This window comes from Salvelinus fontinalis, chromosome 40 (genome assembly GCF_029448725.1).
Source record: "Salvelinus fontinalis isolate EN_2023a chromosome 40, ASM2944872v1, whole genome shotgun sequence".
Classification (NCBI taxonomy): Eukaryota; Metazoa; Chordata; class Actinopteri; order Salmoniformes; family Salmonidae; genus Salvelinus; species Salvelinus fontinalis.
Genome location: NC_074704.1, coordinates 24389855 through 24405967, shown reverse-complemented (window position 1 = coordinate 24405967; position 16113 = coordinate 24389855). Strand labels below are relative to the sequence as shown.

Genomic DNA, 16113 nt, shown 5'->3' with positions numbered 1-16113 from the left:
CGCCGGGCGCACCAGCACAAAGTCCAGGGGAGGGTCTGGGTGGGCAGTTGACCACGGTGGTGGCTCCGGCTCTGGACGCTGTCCCCACACCACCATAGTCACTCCCCGTTTTTGTTTTCCCCTCCCAATGCCCACCCTAAAACTCACATCCCCTAAATAAACATCCAGCACCAGGAGAAGGGGCAGCACCGGGACAAAGGGCAGCACCGGGACAAGGGGCAGCACCGGGACAAGGGGCAGCACCGGGACAAGGGGCAGCACCGGGACAAGGGGCAGCACCGGGACAAGGGGCAGGTCCCGGCTGATAAACTCTGGCAGATCCTGGCTGAGGGACTCTGGCAGGTCTATGCAGGCTGACGGCTCTCGACGCTCATGGCAGGCTGACGGCTCTCGACGCTCATGGCAGGCTGACGGCTCTCGACGCTCATGGCAGGCTGACGGCTCTCGACGCTCATGGCAGGCTGACGGCTCTCGACGCTCATGGCAGGCTGACGGCTCTCGACGCTCATGGCAGGCTGACGGCTCTCGACGCTCATGGCGCTCTGACGGCTCTGGCTGCTCATGGCTCTCTGACGGCTCTGGCTGCTCATGGCTCTCTGACGGCTCTGGCTGCTCATGGCTCTCTGACGGCTCTGGCTGCTCATGGCTCTCTGACGGCTCTGGCTGCTCATGGCTCTCTGACGGCTCATGGCTCTCTGACGGCTCTGGCAGATCCTGTCTGGTTGGCGGCTCTGGCAGATCCTGTCTGGTTGGCGGCTCTGGCAGATCCTGTCTGGTTGGCGGCTCTGGCAGATCCTGTCTGGTTGGCGGCTCTGGCAGATCCTGTCTGGCGGGCGGCTCTGGCAGATCCTGTCTGGCGGGCGGCTCTGGCAGATCCTGTCTGGCGGGCGGCTCTAGCGGCTCCTGTCTGGCGGATGGCTCTGTAGGCTCATGGCAGACGGGCGGCTTTGCAGGCTCATGGCAGACGGGCGGCTTTGCAGGCTCCTGGCAGACGGATGGCTCAGACGGCGCTGGGGAGACGGATGGCTCAGATGGCGCTGGGGAGACGGATGGCTCAGATGGCGCTGGGGAGACGGATGGCTCAGATGGCGCTGGGGAGACGGATGGCTCTGGCCGGATACGGCGCACTGTAGACCTGGTGCGTGGTGCCGGAACTGGAGGCACCGGGCTAAGGATAAGCACCTTCCTACTAGTGCGGGGAGCAGGGACAGGGCACACTGTATTCTCAAAGCCCACTCTATAACTGATGCATGGTACCGGCACTGGTGACGCCGGGCTGAGGACAAGCACATCAGGATTAGTAGGGGGAGAAGATACAGTGTGTACAGGGCTCTGAAGACGCACTGGTAGCTTAGTGCGTGGGGCCGGAACTGGAGGCACCGGGCTAGATACACGCACTACAGGGAGAGTGCGTGGAGGAGGAACAGGGCTCAGGATACGCACTGGTAGCCTAGTGCGTAGTGTAGACACTGTAGGTACTAGGCTGGGGCGGGGAGGTGGCGCCGGAAATACCGGACCGTGGAGGCTACTGGCACTCTTGAGCATTGAGCCTGCCCAACCTTACCTGGTTGAATGCTCCCGGTTGCCCGACCAGTGCGGGGAGGTGGAATAACCCGCACCGGGCTATGTAGGCGAACCGGGGAAACCATGCGTAAGGCAGGTGCCATGTATGCCGGCCCGAGGAGACGCACTGGAGACCAGACGCGTTGAGCCGGTCTCATGACACCTGGCTCAATACCCAATCTAGCCCTACCAGTGCGGGGAGGTGGAATAACCCGCACTGGGCTATGCACTCGTACAGGAGACACCGTGCGCTCTACTGCGTAACACGGCGCCTGCCCGTACTCCCGCTCTCCACGGTAAGCCTGAGAAGTGGGCGCAGGTCTCCTACCTGCCCTAGGCCCACTACCTCCTAGCCCCCCCCCCCAAGAAATTTTTGGGAATTACTTACGGGCTTTTTGGGCTTCCGTGCCAGACGCGTTCCCTCATAGCTCCGGTTCCTCTCTCCGGTAGCCTCTGCTCTCCTCAGTGCCTCCAGCTGTTCCCATGGGAGGCGATCTCTACCAGCCAGGATCTCCTCCCATGTGTAGACACCTTTTCCATCCAATAAATCGTCCCATGTCCATTGCTCCTTCTTCTCCTGTCCCTTACTCCGTTTATTTTTCCCTTGCCGCTTGGTCTTAGCGTGGTGGGTGATTCTGTAACGGCTGTCACTCTCCTCATCCTCGGACGAGGTGAGGAGAGAAGGATCTTCAGACCAAAATGCAGCTTGAGGGAAATAAGCCATCTTTTATTTCAAAAAACGATGATGATGGCAACACGAAAACAAACACTTTAACAAACTAACAAAATATGAAAACGACGTAGAACGAAACCTGAACATAAACTTACATAACTGAAACGAAAACTCACGAACAGGAAACAGACGACATCGAAACGAAAACGAACAGCCAAACAGTCCTGTATGGTAAATACATGCAACGACACAGGAGACAATCACCCACAAACAAACAGTGAGAACGCCCTACCTAAATATGACTCTTAATTAGAGGAAAATGCAAACCACCTGCCTCTAATCAAGAGCCATACCAGGCAACCCAAAACCAACATAGAAACAGATAACATAGACTGCCCACCCAAAACACATGCCCTGACCATAAACACATAAAAAACAACATAAAACAGGTCAGGACCGTTACACCGATCCTGTAGTACTTGCTTATCTCTTTGGGTGGTCTTGCCCTTTGCTGATGTAAAGCGTCTCTGAGTTCTTAGAAAGTGCAAAATAAGCCAAATGTAATATCATCCCCACTACTATGAAGATGCCATCTTACGAATACTACCTATTTTATGAAGATCAGTCATGAAAGGTAATGAGCTGTTTTCACACCAAATGTACAGATCTAGGATCAGCTCGCCCAATCCTAACCTTCCCCCAATCCTTAGTGGGGAAATTGCTAAACTGACCGAAGATCAATGTCTAGGGAAACTTCACTTTTAGTCCTATTACAGCTAGTATTTATTCCCAAAAAATTGCTACAATTGGTATGCTCTGCTACTGAAATTGTTTAAGGAAATGAAGTACTCTTTATTTCAAAGAATCCCCATGAAACCGATAAGTTTATTAAATAATAAAGTAATAAAGTTATTACCACGCATTCTTTAATGAATTTCCAGGTAAATAGGTCAAATCAAGTATAACCCAAACTTCAATAGACTATTCCCCATGTCCCTTATGCATCAGCTGGTGTAGGTTTAAGCTGATGTGTATAGTGTGCGGGGCCCCTACCATAGCATTGACGTCCGTCCCCAGTGAAACCAGTGGAACACTCGCAGGTGAACTGGATGCCTTCTTCGGGTCTGCAGGCGGCGTTGGTGTCGCAGCCGTGTCTGCCGGTGAAACATGGGTTCTGCTCTGGTGGACCACCTGTCAATCAAAACAAACGTCCACTCTCTTGAGGGGCAGCAATGGGATCCGTGATAGTGGGTGATGCCATCAATGCCTAGTTCAGGGTTAGTTCTGATGTTATAGCTAGAATTTAAGCAAAATATTTGCAGTAAACAATTGGTTGGACAAACAGCAATTCAGTTATAGGCTACATGTAGTCCTTCAGTAAGGCTTTTGTGTGGCTGTTTTCATATTATGGATTTTGTAAATCAAGGGATCAGGGGAGTTCTACTTTGGAGTTACTTCAGTCTTTGGATACTTCAGTCTGAAAAGCCACAGTATAGTACTAGAACCTGAAATGAATAGATTCCTAGTAACCCTCACGTTAGTTATTGTTGGAAATGCCTTACGCTGTGGAATATGTGGACAAGATGTTGTGACATCACACACACACAAACACACAATGTCTCAGTTTTGAAGACACAGGCATGTAAGACACCTCTCCTGGCTGTTAGAAGGGACATGCAGACCACTTATCAGACAGCTGCTTATTGGGGATGGGGGGGGCATGTCTTAAGTCCCTGCTCCTCCAGACCCCATTGCGTCCACACAGGAAACTCAGCACAGATGTTACACTTTTGCCAATAAACTCCAGCTGAGTCAAGTTTGCTTGCATAACCTACCCCCGGCCCCCTGACCGCCACCCCCAGTGTACCTTCACCCCTCTCCCGGTGCCTTCCTCTCCCCCTCCCCCACTCTTCTTACACCTCCTACCTGCAGTAAATAACCTTTTGTGAACTGACGCATGGCCCCTTGTTTACCTTAGCCGTTAACCTTTACCCTGTCAAGGATTTGGGTGTCTTTGAAAGGCCAGCTGAGGAAATACAACACAAAGGTTTTGGTTTACCTACAGATAATGTTACTCAAGAGATAATTACTATTCTTTTGGCTCGACATTCCATACTGTGTATAGTCAGGAATTCAAATGCTCTTGACAAGAAATGTATGTAATACGAGGGTCCATTGAGACAACAAATGAGTGGTAACAACAACCCCCAGATGTCTAAAGAAGACACACGTATGAGTAGAGACAGAAGAATATGTTGGGAAAAATGTATTCTGTTACAATCGCAGGTCCTGATCCTAGTCTCTTAGAACCAGCTGTCCTGTAAACACCAGCAAGAACCATTAGGAACCACCGGTGTCTTTGGTTTTCCCGTTTGACGTCAACACGTGTCATAATAATAATGTGATTCCTAGATGCTACTGAATGCAAGTGCATTGAAAACGACAATGGAAAGGCTACAATTCTTCCAGTTGAAGGCATGTTTTGCATGTTTTGCATGCCTTCACACAGCAGCATCCACCAGTCACAACAATATTTTAGGCCCTGCCATGGAACTTCAGCTTTTCTGGAGACAGCTATTTTATCGTGGTCACTACATCCAATGGGTGTGGATGCACCTTTAGCACAAAGTTCAGCAGTTTTACAAAAATATAATCAATACACGTGGGTGTATTACAGTAGTTTCTGTACTGTTTGTAAACACCCTGGTAGCTTGATTAATAACCTGAAGCAGATTACAGGCATTGGTTACAGTAAGCAGTTTCTTCTTGAGTGGACAACTTGATGAAAACCGATATTTTTTAGGTCACCCGGAAAATAGACTTCTCATCATATACGCTATCAAGCATTGCACACATATTATCCGGATAATGTTAGCACTTGGTGGCCAATAGCAGCACCCCAAAAGAAGAGGCTTTAGATGAGGCGGGTGAAACTGCAACCACAACACTAGAACAACTTTAGGAAAGACATCCTCTCTGAGCTTCACTGGAATTTGGCTCTGAACATAAAGTGCATTCGGAAAGTATTCAGACCCCTTGACTTTTTCCACATTTTGTTACGTTACCCCTCATAAAAATCCCTCATCAATCGACACACAATACCACATAATGACAAAGCAAAAACATATTGATAGATTTGTTTGCAAATGTATTTAAAAAAATGAAATATTACATTTACATAAGTATTCAGACCCTTTACTCAGTACTTTGTTGAAGCACCTTTGGCAGCGATTACAGCCTCGAGTCTTCTTGGGTATGGCGCTACAAGCTTGACACACCTATATTTGGGGAGTTTCTGCAATTGTATTTTCAGGTCTCCAGAGATATTCGATCAGGTTCAAGTCCGGACTCTGGCTGGGCCACTCAAAGACATTCAGAAACTTGTCCTGAAGCCACTCCTGCATTGTCTTGGCTGTGTGCTTAGGATCGTTGTCCTGTTGAAAGGTGAACATTTGTCCCAGTCTGAGGTCCTGAGTGCTTGGAGCAGGTTTTCATCAAGGATCTCTCTGTACTTTGATCCGTTCATCTTTCCCTCGATCCTGACTAGTTTCCCAGTCCCTACCGCTGAAAAACATCCCCACAGCATGATGCTGCCACCACAGTGCTTCACCGTAGGGTTGGTGCCAGGTTTCCTCCAGGCGTGATGCTTGGCATTCAGGCCAAAGAGTTCAATCTTGGTTTCATCAGACCAGAGAATCTTGTTTCTCATGGTCTGAGAGTAGGTGCCTTTTGGCAAACTCCAAGCGTGCTGTCATGTGCCTTTTACTGAGAACTGGCTTCCATCTGCCCAATCTACCATAAAGGCCTGATTGGTGGAGTGCTGCAGAGATGGTTGTCATTCTGGAAGGTTCTCCCATCTCCACAGAGGAACTCTGGAGCTCTGACAGAGTGACCTTCGGGTTCTTGGTCACCTCCCTTACAAGGCCCTTCTCCCGATTGCTCAGTTTGGCCGGGCGGCCAGCTCTAGGAAGAATCTTGGTGGTTCCAGGCTTCTTCCATTTAAGAATGATGTAGTCCACTGTGTTCTTGGGGACCTTCAATGCTGCAGAAATGTTTTGCTACCCTTCCCCAGATCTGTGCCTTGACACAATCCGGTCTTGGAGCTCTACGGACAATTCCTTCAACCTCATGGCTTGGTTTTTGCCCTGACATGCACTGTCAACTGTGGGATCTTATATAGACAGTTGTGTGCCTTTCCAAATCATATCCAATCTCAAGGATGATCAATGGAAACATAATGCACCTGAGCTTAATTTTGAGTCTCATAGCAAAGGGTCTGAATACTTATGTAAATAAAGTATTTCTGTTTTTTTGTTTTAATACATTTACAAACATTTCTAAACTTGTTTTCACTTTGTCATTATTGGGTATTGTATGTAGATTGATGAGGAAAACATTTAAATCTCTTTTAGAATAAGGCTGTAACATAACAAAATGTGGAAAAAGGGTAGGAGTCTGAATACTTTCCGATAACACTGTATACAGAGACACCTCCCCTATATCTATTCCTGTCTGTCCTATGGATATTAATATCCCTGTATTGCTGCTGCTGTGTTGACAAATGAATTAACTAAGTGAGTCTAAGTGATAGCTAATATACACTATGTAAACAAAAGTATGTGGACACTCCTTCAAATTAGTGGATTTGTGTATTTCAGCCACACCAGACTTTCAACTTGGCACAGTCAAAGGATACCACCTTGTTCGTCAAATTTCTGCCCTGCTAGAGCTGCCCCGGTCAACTGTAAGTGCTGTTATTGTGAAGTGGAAATGTCTAGAAGCAACAACGGCTCAGTTGTGAAGTGGTAAGCCACACAAGCTCACAGAATGGGACTAGTAAAGTGCTGAAGTGTGCAGCGCATAAAAATTGTCTGTACTCGGTTGCAACACTCACTACCAAGTTCCAAACTGCCTCTGAAAGCAACGTCAGCACAATAACTGTTTGTCGGGAGCTTCATGAAATGGGTTTCCATGGCCGAACAGCCGCACACAAGCCTGAGATCGCGCAATGCCAAGCGTCGGCTGGAGTGGTGTAAAGCCCGACGCCATTGGACTCTGGAGCAGTGGAAGTGCTTTCTCTGGAGTGATTAGTCATGCTTCACCATCTGGCAGTCCGACGGACAAATCTGTATTTGGCGGATGTCAGGAGAAGGAGAACGCTACCTGCCTGAATGCATAGTGCCAACTTTAAAGTTTGGTGGAGGAGGAATAATGGTCTGGGGCTTTTTCATGGTTCGGGCTAGGCCCCTTAGTTCCAGTGAAGTGAACTATTAACGCTGCAGCACACAATGACCTTCTAGACGATTCTGTGCTTCCAACTTTGTGGCAACAATTTGGGTAAGGCCCTTTCCTGTTTCAGCATGACAATGCTCTTGTGGACAAAGCGAGGTCCATACAGAAATGGTTTGTCGAGATCGGTGTGGAATAACTTGACTGGCCTGCACAAAGCCCTGACCTCAACCCCATTTGGGATGAATTGGAACGCCAACTGTGAACCAGACCTAATCGGCCAACATCAGAGCCCGACCTAACTAATGCTCTTGTGGCTGAATGGAAGCAAGTCCCTGCACCAATGTTCCAACATCTAGTGGAAAGCCTTCCCAGAACAGTGGAGGCTGCTAAAACAGCAAAGGTGGGACCAACTCCATATTAATGCCCATGATTTTGGAATGGGATGTTCGCCGAGCAGGTGTCCAGATACTTTCGGTCATGTAGTGTATGAATGCTACCTGAGATTAGCAGGTTATTGATTTCACGAATCATATTTCTTAGACTGCATGTAGTAATATGGACTATTTATTGCCCTTTCCTGGGTAGCTTATTAGAGATAGACATAATATGGGAAACCACAAACAAAGCATGCCGTCAATCAGGGTGCGGGGGTTAGGCTATGAACCCATCTGCTTGGTTCTCTCACCCCTTCCAGGCTTTTGGGTGGGAGGACAATGAGCCTGTGGTTACAGATGTACGCAATGTCCCCACGCTGTCTGGCAGCTTTCATAGCTGGGATCAGTTTCAGAGTGGTCCTCGTTGAGGAAGATGTTGGTTCCTCTCCATAACAACCACCTTGTCTTTGTACCTCGGGAACTTTACCACTATTGACCTGGGTCTGTCACCTGGGCCAGAGGTAGGTTTTCCAATCCTGTGGGCGCACTCCACCTCCACCTTCTTCTGATCTATCTGCAGCTTGTCATCGATTATTCTTCTCACTTTCTCCTCAGACTCCGTCCAGGTCTTGTGTGGAGACTGGGATTTTATCCACGACAATTTTATTTTGCCTCGACTGTCCTTCTTGGTACTCCTGTTTGCCTGTCATTACTAACATCGATCATACAAATCCATTGATTCAAATCCACACAGGGCTTCCACCATCATTTAAATTTAAGCATCAGGTGTCGGTCTTACAGCCACATCCAGACAAACATAGAGGATGAGCCATACAGTATTTTTTTTTTTTACATTTATTTAACCAGGTAAGCTAGTTGAGAACAAGTTCTCATTTACTACTGCCACCTGGCCAAGATAAAGCAAAGCAGTGCGACACAAACAACAACACATAGTTACACATGGAATAAAACAAACATACAGTCAATAACACAATAGAAAAAAAGAAAGTCTATATAGAGTAGTCTATATACAGTGTGTGCAAATGGCGTGAGGTGGTAAGGCAATAAATAGGCCATAGTAGCGAAGTAATTACAATTTATTAGATTAACACTGGAGTGATAAATGAGCAGATGATGATGTGCAAGTAGAGAGACTGGTGCAAAAGAGCAGAAAAGTAAATAAAAACAATATGGGGATGAGGTAGGTAGATTGGGTGGGCTATTTACAGATGGACTATGGACAGCTGCAGCGATCGGTAGATGCTCAGATAGCTGATGTTTAAAGTTAGTGAGGGAAATATAAGTCTCCAGCTTCAGCGATTTATGCAATTCGTTCCGGTCACTGGCAGCAGAGAACTGGAAGCAAAAGCGGCCAAAGTAGGTTTTGGCTTTGGGGATGACCATTGAGATATACCTGCTGGAGCGCGTGCTATGGTTGGGTGTTGTTATCGTGACCAGTGAGCTGAGATAAGGCGGAGCTTTACCTAGCATAGACTTATAGATGACCTGGAGCCAGTGGGTCTGGCGACGAATATGTAGTGAGGGCCAGCCGACTAGAGCATACAGGTCGCAGTGGTGGGTGGTATAAGGAGCTTTGGTAACAAAACGGATGGCACTGTGATAGCAAACTGGATGCAGTCTGAGTAGAGTGCTGGAAGCTATTTTGTAGATGACATCGCCGAAGTCATGGATCGGTAGGATAGTCAGTTTTACTAGGGTAAGTTTGGCGGCGTGAGTGAAGGAGGCTTTGTTGCGAAATAGAAAGCCAATTCTAGGTTTGATTTTGGATTGGAGATGTCTAATATGAGTCTGGAAGGAGAGTTTACAGTCTAGCCAGACACCTAGGTATTTGTAGTTGTCCACATATTCTAAGTCAGAACCGTCCATGGTAGTGATGCTAGTCGGGCGGGCAGGTGCGGCCAGCGAACAGTTGAAAAGCATGCATTTGGTTTTACTAGCGTTTAAGAGCAGTTGGAGGCCACGGAAGGAGTGTTGTATGGCATTGAAGCTCGTTTGGAGGTTAGTTAACACAGTGTCCAAAGAAGGGCCAGATGTATACAGAATGGTGTCGTCTGCGTAGAGAGCAAGAGCGACATCATTGATATATACAGAGAAAAGAGTCGGCCCGAGAATTGAACCCTGTGGTACCCCCATAGAGACTGCCAGAGGTCCGGACAACAGGCCCTCCGATTTGACACACTGAACTCTGTCTGCGAAGTAGTTGGTGAACCAGGCGAGGCAGTCATTTGAGAAACCAAGGCTATTGAGTCTGCCGATAAGAATACGGTGATTGACACAGTCGAAAGCCTTGGCCAGGTCGATGAAGACGGCTGCACAGTACTGTCTTTTATCGATGGCGTTTATGATAGCATTTAGTACCTTGAGCGTGGCTGAGGTGCACCCGTGACCAGCTCGGAAACCGAATTGCACAGCGAAGAAGGTACGGTGGGATTCGAAATGGTCAGTGATCTGTTTATTAACTTGGCTTTCGAAGACTTTAGAGAGGCCGGGCAGGATGGATATAGGTCTGTAACAGCTTGGGTCTAGAGTGTCACCCCCTTTGAATAGGGGGATGACCGCGGCAGCTTTCCAATCTTTAGGGATCTCGGACGATACAAAAGAGAGGTTGAACAGACTTGTAATAGGGGTTGCTACAATGGCGGCGGATAGTGTTAGAAAGAGAGGGTCCAGATTGTCTAGCCCAGCTGATTTGTACGGGTGTGGGGGGGGGGGGGGGGGGGGGGGGGGGGGCTGAGTGGAGCTGTTGGCCGTCGCTGGGGTAGCCAGGAGGAAAGCATGGCCAGCCGTAGAGAAATGCCTGTTGAAATTTTCTTTTATCATGGATTTATCGGTGGTGACCGTGTTACCTAGCCTCAGTGCAATGGGCAGCTGGGAGGAGGTGCTCTTGTTCTCCATGGACTTTACAGTGTCCCAAAACGTTTTGGAGATAGAGCTACAGGATGCAAATTTCTGCTTGAAAAAGCTAGCCTTTGCTTTCCTGACTGACTGCGTGTATTGGTTCCTGACTTCCCTGACTTCCCTGGACAGTTGCATATCGCAAGGACTATTCGATGCTATTGCAGTCCGCCACAGGATGTTTTTGTGCTGGTCAAGGGCAGTCAAGTCTGGAGTGAACCAAGTGCTATATCTGTTCTTTGTTCTACATTTTTTGAAAGGGGCATGCTTATTTAAGATGGTGAGGAAATTACTTTTAAAGAACGACCAGGCATCCTCAACTGACGGGATGAGGTCAATATCCTTCCAGGATACCCGTGCCAGGTTGATTAGAAGTGTTTCAGGGAGCGTTCGACAGTGATGAGGGGTGGTCGTATGACCGCGGACCCATAGCGGATGCAGGCAATGAGGCAGTGATCTCTGAGATCCTGATTCAAAACAGCAGAGGTGTAGTTGGAGGGCAAGTTGGTCAGGATAATATCTATGAGGGTGCCCATGTTTACAAATTTAGGGTTGTACCTGGTGAGTTCCTTGATGATTTATGTAGCGGGAAAGTAGAAAGGTAGGAGAACATTAGCACAACTTTAGCTGAAGATTATCAGTATCTAAATGATAGGCTACACTCACTGAGGATGGGCCCAATCCTGTTAGCAGAGGGTTACCAGAACATTAGCAGAATATCAACAGAAGGTTAACACAACTAGCAGAACATAAGCACAAGGTTAGCATAACATTATAGGAGAACATGAACAAAGATTAGCTGTAACACAAGGGGTTCTACTCACTGTGGATGGAGCCGATCTTGTTGCTCATAGCGTAGCGGATCAGCTGGTTGCCCGAGTCGTACATGACGAAGATCTGGTCGACGCTGAGCTGCTGGGTAGACTGCACGGCCCTGACCTCCTCGTCATTGGGACAGCTCTGGTAGGTGATGGTCTGACGCCACTGGTAGGTCTTGGTCTGGACACTGCCATCCGGTAGGCTCACAGTGTAGTCGCGGTTGGAGGAGGAGGTGATCACTGAAGAGAATATGGAAGATGGAGTGTTACTACATTGAACATCCATTTACAGTTGGTATCATAAGTATTCACCACCCTTGGTTTTTTTTCACATTTTGTTGCGTTACAAAGTGGGATTTGATTTTAATTTGATTTGGAATTGATTTAAATAGATTTCATTTAGAATTTTTGTCATTGATCTAGACAAAACAGTCCATAATGTCAAAGTGAAAAGAAAATGTAACACATTTTTTCTAATTAATACTAGAACTAGAATATAGTTGTTGCATAAGAATTTACCTCTTTTGTTTAGCCAAGCCTAAATTAGTTCAGGAGTCAAATTTGGCTTAACAAATCACATTGTATGAAATAATACGTGTTGACATTAATATTTTATGACTACCCCTTCCTCTACATACAATATCTGTAAGTTCCCTCAGTCAAGTGCTGAATTTCAAGCACAGATTGAACTACAAAGACCAGAGAGCTTTTCCAAAGCCTTATAAAGAAGGGCAGTGTTGGTAGATTGGTAACAATAACAAGTCAGACATTGAATATCTCTTTAAGCATGGTCTAGTAATAAGCATGCTGTGGATGATGTACTGAACCACCCAGACACACCAAAGGTACAGTCGTCCTTCTGAACTGAGCTGCAGGACAGGAAGGAAACTACGCCATTGGTGATTGGTGATTTTAAATGGCCGTGATTGGAGAAAACTGAGGATGGAGCAACAACATTGTAGTGACTCCACAATAATGACAAATTAACAATACAAATGTGCAAAATAAATACAGAACAGTCCAAAACATGTATCCTGTATGCAACCAGGCAATAACATACTACTGCAATAAAAGCATGCAAAGGAATATACTTTTTTTGGCCTAAATGGAAATTCTTATGTTTGGTGCCAATCCAACACAACACATCACTGAGTAATTGCCTCCTTATTGTCAAGCATAGTGGTGGCTGCATCATGGTATGGGTATTCTTGAGGCAAAGACTGGGGAGTTTTCAGGATAAATAGAAACGGGATGGAGTTAATCACAGGCAAAATCCTAGAGGAAAACCTGGTTCATTCTGCTTTCCAACAAACACTGGGAGAGGAATTCACCTTTCAGCAGGACAACAACCTAAAACACAAGGCCAAATCTACACTGGAGTTGCTTACCAAGATACAGTTTTGACTTAAATTTGCTTGCAAATCTATGGCAAGACTTAAATATTTCTGTCTAGCCATGATCCCCAACACCTTGACAGAGCTTGAATAAAAAAATATATAATAAATGGGCAAATATTGCACAATCCAGGTGTGCCGAGTTCTTAGAGACGTTATCCAAGAAGACTCACAGCTGTAATTGCTGCCAAAAGTGTTTCTAAGACAATGTGTTTCATGAAAAGAATAGGAAAGACTACTATCTGGTCGCACGCAAGAGCACTTTGACTAATAACAACATTTGGATAAATGCTGACCTTTCTTATGTGATTAGATGTACTACAAACTGTGACAGTGTCGAGTTCCAGGATTGGGGTCAATTCCATTTAAATTCAGGAGATCAAAATCATTTTAGTTTACTTCCTGAATTGACTCAATTGAAATGGAATAGACCCCAAGTCTGCATTCCAAGTTATATTGGTTGTGGTCGTGACTTACGGTTGCTGCCATACTGGTAGATCTCCTTGTAGGGGTCGATCTGGACAGTGGAGCCGCGTGGGACCTCAGGGAGACGGCCCTCCAGCTCGGTGCTCACCACCAGGTGGTCGTGCTCGTCGATGCCCTTGAACTCCTGCTTGATGGTCAGCCTCTCGTTGCCCGGTAAGAAGGTCACCTCGGCCTGCCTGGAGAACACGCCACCTGGAGGGGGAGGGGGGGGGGGGGGGTTGAGGGTGGTTGTGGGGTTGAGGGTGTTTGTGTGCGTGTGTATGTGTGAGCAGAGATGGGGGTGGGAGAGGGAAAGAGAGAGACAACCAAATCTCATAGGTTCTCTTCAGCTCCTGAGCACAAATCTAGGATCATCTTGCCTTGCCCAAAAGTTAACCTCAACCATTATGTGATGAAAAACAAAACCTAGCCGTACCTAAGATCAGCATTTAGGGGCAACTTTATTCTGCATCCCCACCCATACCCTTGAATGTATCCCCCTACTTTTAGTTCTCCCTGGAGCCAATAACATTACACATCAAAGGGGAATATTTTGAAAGAAGTGATGCCAGCTGGAAGCAATGAGCTTGAGCAAAATTTTGAGGCCGAAAAGTAGAAAGATTGACCAAAAACAGGAACACAGAACAAATTCCCCATCATTTTCCCCATCATCGTTCTACCTACAAATCATGTCCAAGTGGAAGACTAAAGCGGAGTTCAACTTGTTGAGGAAAGTATCAAAAAGAGGAAGATAGTCCTGATCACTTGGCACAATTCACTCAAACGTCCACGTATACCACTCAAAAGCCCAGTAGAGAATCTACTTTCCCTGAGCAAAGAGATTGGCAGTGTCCGAATACCCTTACTTGGGTTCTAAATAGTAGGCATTTTGGGTATGCAACAAAAATTGTTTTATAGTACATATGTGAAATGTCCAAAATGCTGTATGCTTTAAATGCCAGGATGTCATACTCATTTCTGCTTTTAATCTAGTAGAATTCGCTGCATACTATTGAGGAATAGAATCGTCTATCGAGACCAACGTGTGTTTGACAACAGCTGATAATCAACCGAGGAGACGCGCCGTACCAAAATGAGCGAATGGCGGGAATCAACGCAATTGTGCATTAGATGACACATTCTCAGTATGAATGAGCCAGGTATGCTAATATTTGTTGTTTACTGCATTTGTTTTTACTAAACAGTACATTCTTACAGTACACAGTATGCCATTTAGGTAAGTAGTAGGTGAGACAGATTTTGGACATAGCCTCTGACTATAAAAAAAAATCTGTCATTCAAAGAGAGCAAATAAATCAAGCTAATCAAAGTGAACTTGAATAAATGTTGACCTAAGCAGCAATCCCACAGCGGTCATTCACACCTGTCTTTGAAAGACATCTCATTAGATCACAACAAAGCCCCAAGCCCCAGGTACCTTTGCTACAATGGAGGGAGAAGCTAAACCAAATGCTACCCAACACACATGAGAAAAGCCTAATGTATTCAAATCAACTGCTGCCTTTTTAATGACACTATGGCACTTTCTCAACTGTTTTTCCTCGATTCGTTATGAATCAAGGAAGCGATGAATCACTTTTGTGATTCACCCAATGTCAGCTCTTACCTTAAAACAACTCTTAATGACACAACAATGTGCAAGATTGACACAATGTGCAAGATAATCGTCAAACAGCTCTTACCGATGATGCTGAAGCCGTTCTCATAGCCGGGCTGCTCCAGAGCGAAGGCCCAGCCGATGACCCCTCCCAGGGAAGACAGGGGCTGCAGGGAGGGTCCCAGGCCGGCCGGAATGGTACTGATGGCCACGTAGGCGCGCCCATCGTTGGCCACCACGTACGAGTGCAGGTCGTTGTTGGAAAAATCCAGCGGCGAGGGCGAGTTGCCCACAAACACCCGGCCGTTCACTTTGCCGTTCATCCTCTGGGGCTTTCCTGCGTGTGGAATGTGAGGAAACTAACTTAATTCGATTTTAATTAAAGTAACTTTAAATGTAACTGATGTGTGACTGTGTGTCAAGCATGATCAGGTTTTCAATTTCGTTATAAAATATTGAATCATTCTTATACTTTATATGACATATTTCATTATAATGAAGGTAGCAGGCTAGCCCTAACCCTTATTACACAAATACTGTATGTACTTTGGGTATGGGGTTACTCCTACCTTCAGCCACACAGTTCTTGCCATTGCCATAGAAACCAGGCCTACAGTGGCAGCAGTAGCCATTGGTGTAGTCCTTACAGTCAGCGAAGGACGAGCACTTCTGCCTGTTACGGGCGCATGTCTCCGAATTGTACGCAAACACTGCCAAAAAGAAGACAAACCACATTCTTAGAAAAAATACAATTTTAGAAAAAAAAGCTGCTATCTAGAACATAAATGGGTTAACCGGCTGTCCCCATAAGAGAAACCTTTGAAGAACCCTACATCGAACCCAAAAGGGTTCTACTGGGAACCAAAAAGAGTTCTATCTAGAATCAATAACGATTATCCAATGGGGACAGTCAAAGAACCCTTTTTTTCTAAGAGTGTAATTTCATTGGCCGGTTAAACAAAGCAGCATGGCTCAAAACAAAGAAGCTCAAAACAAACCAGCACGCCTTGCCCTAACTGCACACGCATTAACTAACATCAACAACATGCATGATAGTCTT

General features: G+C 46.4%; 1 protein-coding gene across 1 annotated transcript in view; it reads right to left on the bottom strand.

Annotated features, from left to right (window-relative positions):
- Window positions 1-16113, bottom strand: part of LOC129839362 (nidogen-1-like) — a 71520-nt gene that overhangs the window by 28361 nt on the left and 27046 nt on the right. Inside the window, exons 5-9 of the mRNA XM_055906754.1 lie at window positions 15623-15763; window positions 15139-15390; window positions 13448-13648; window positions 11583-11816; window positions 3290-3427 (exon numbers count right to left, since the gene is read on the bottom strand). Coding sequence (XP_055762729.1) covers window positions 3290-3427; window positions 11583-11816; window positions 13448-13648; window positions 15139-15390; window positions 15623-15763 — 966 coding nt within the window. The remainder of the gene's footprint in view (window positions 1-3289; window positions 3428-11582; window positions 11817-13447; window positions 13649-15138; window positions 15391-15622; window positions 15764-16113) is intronic.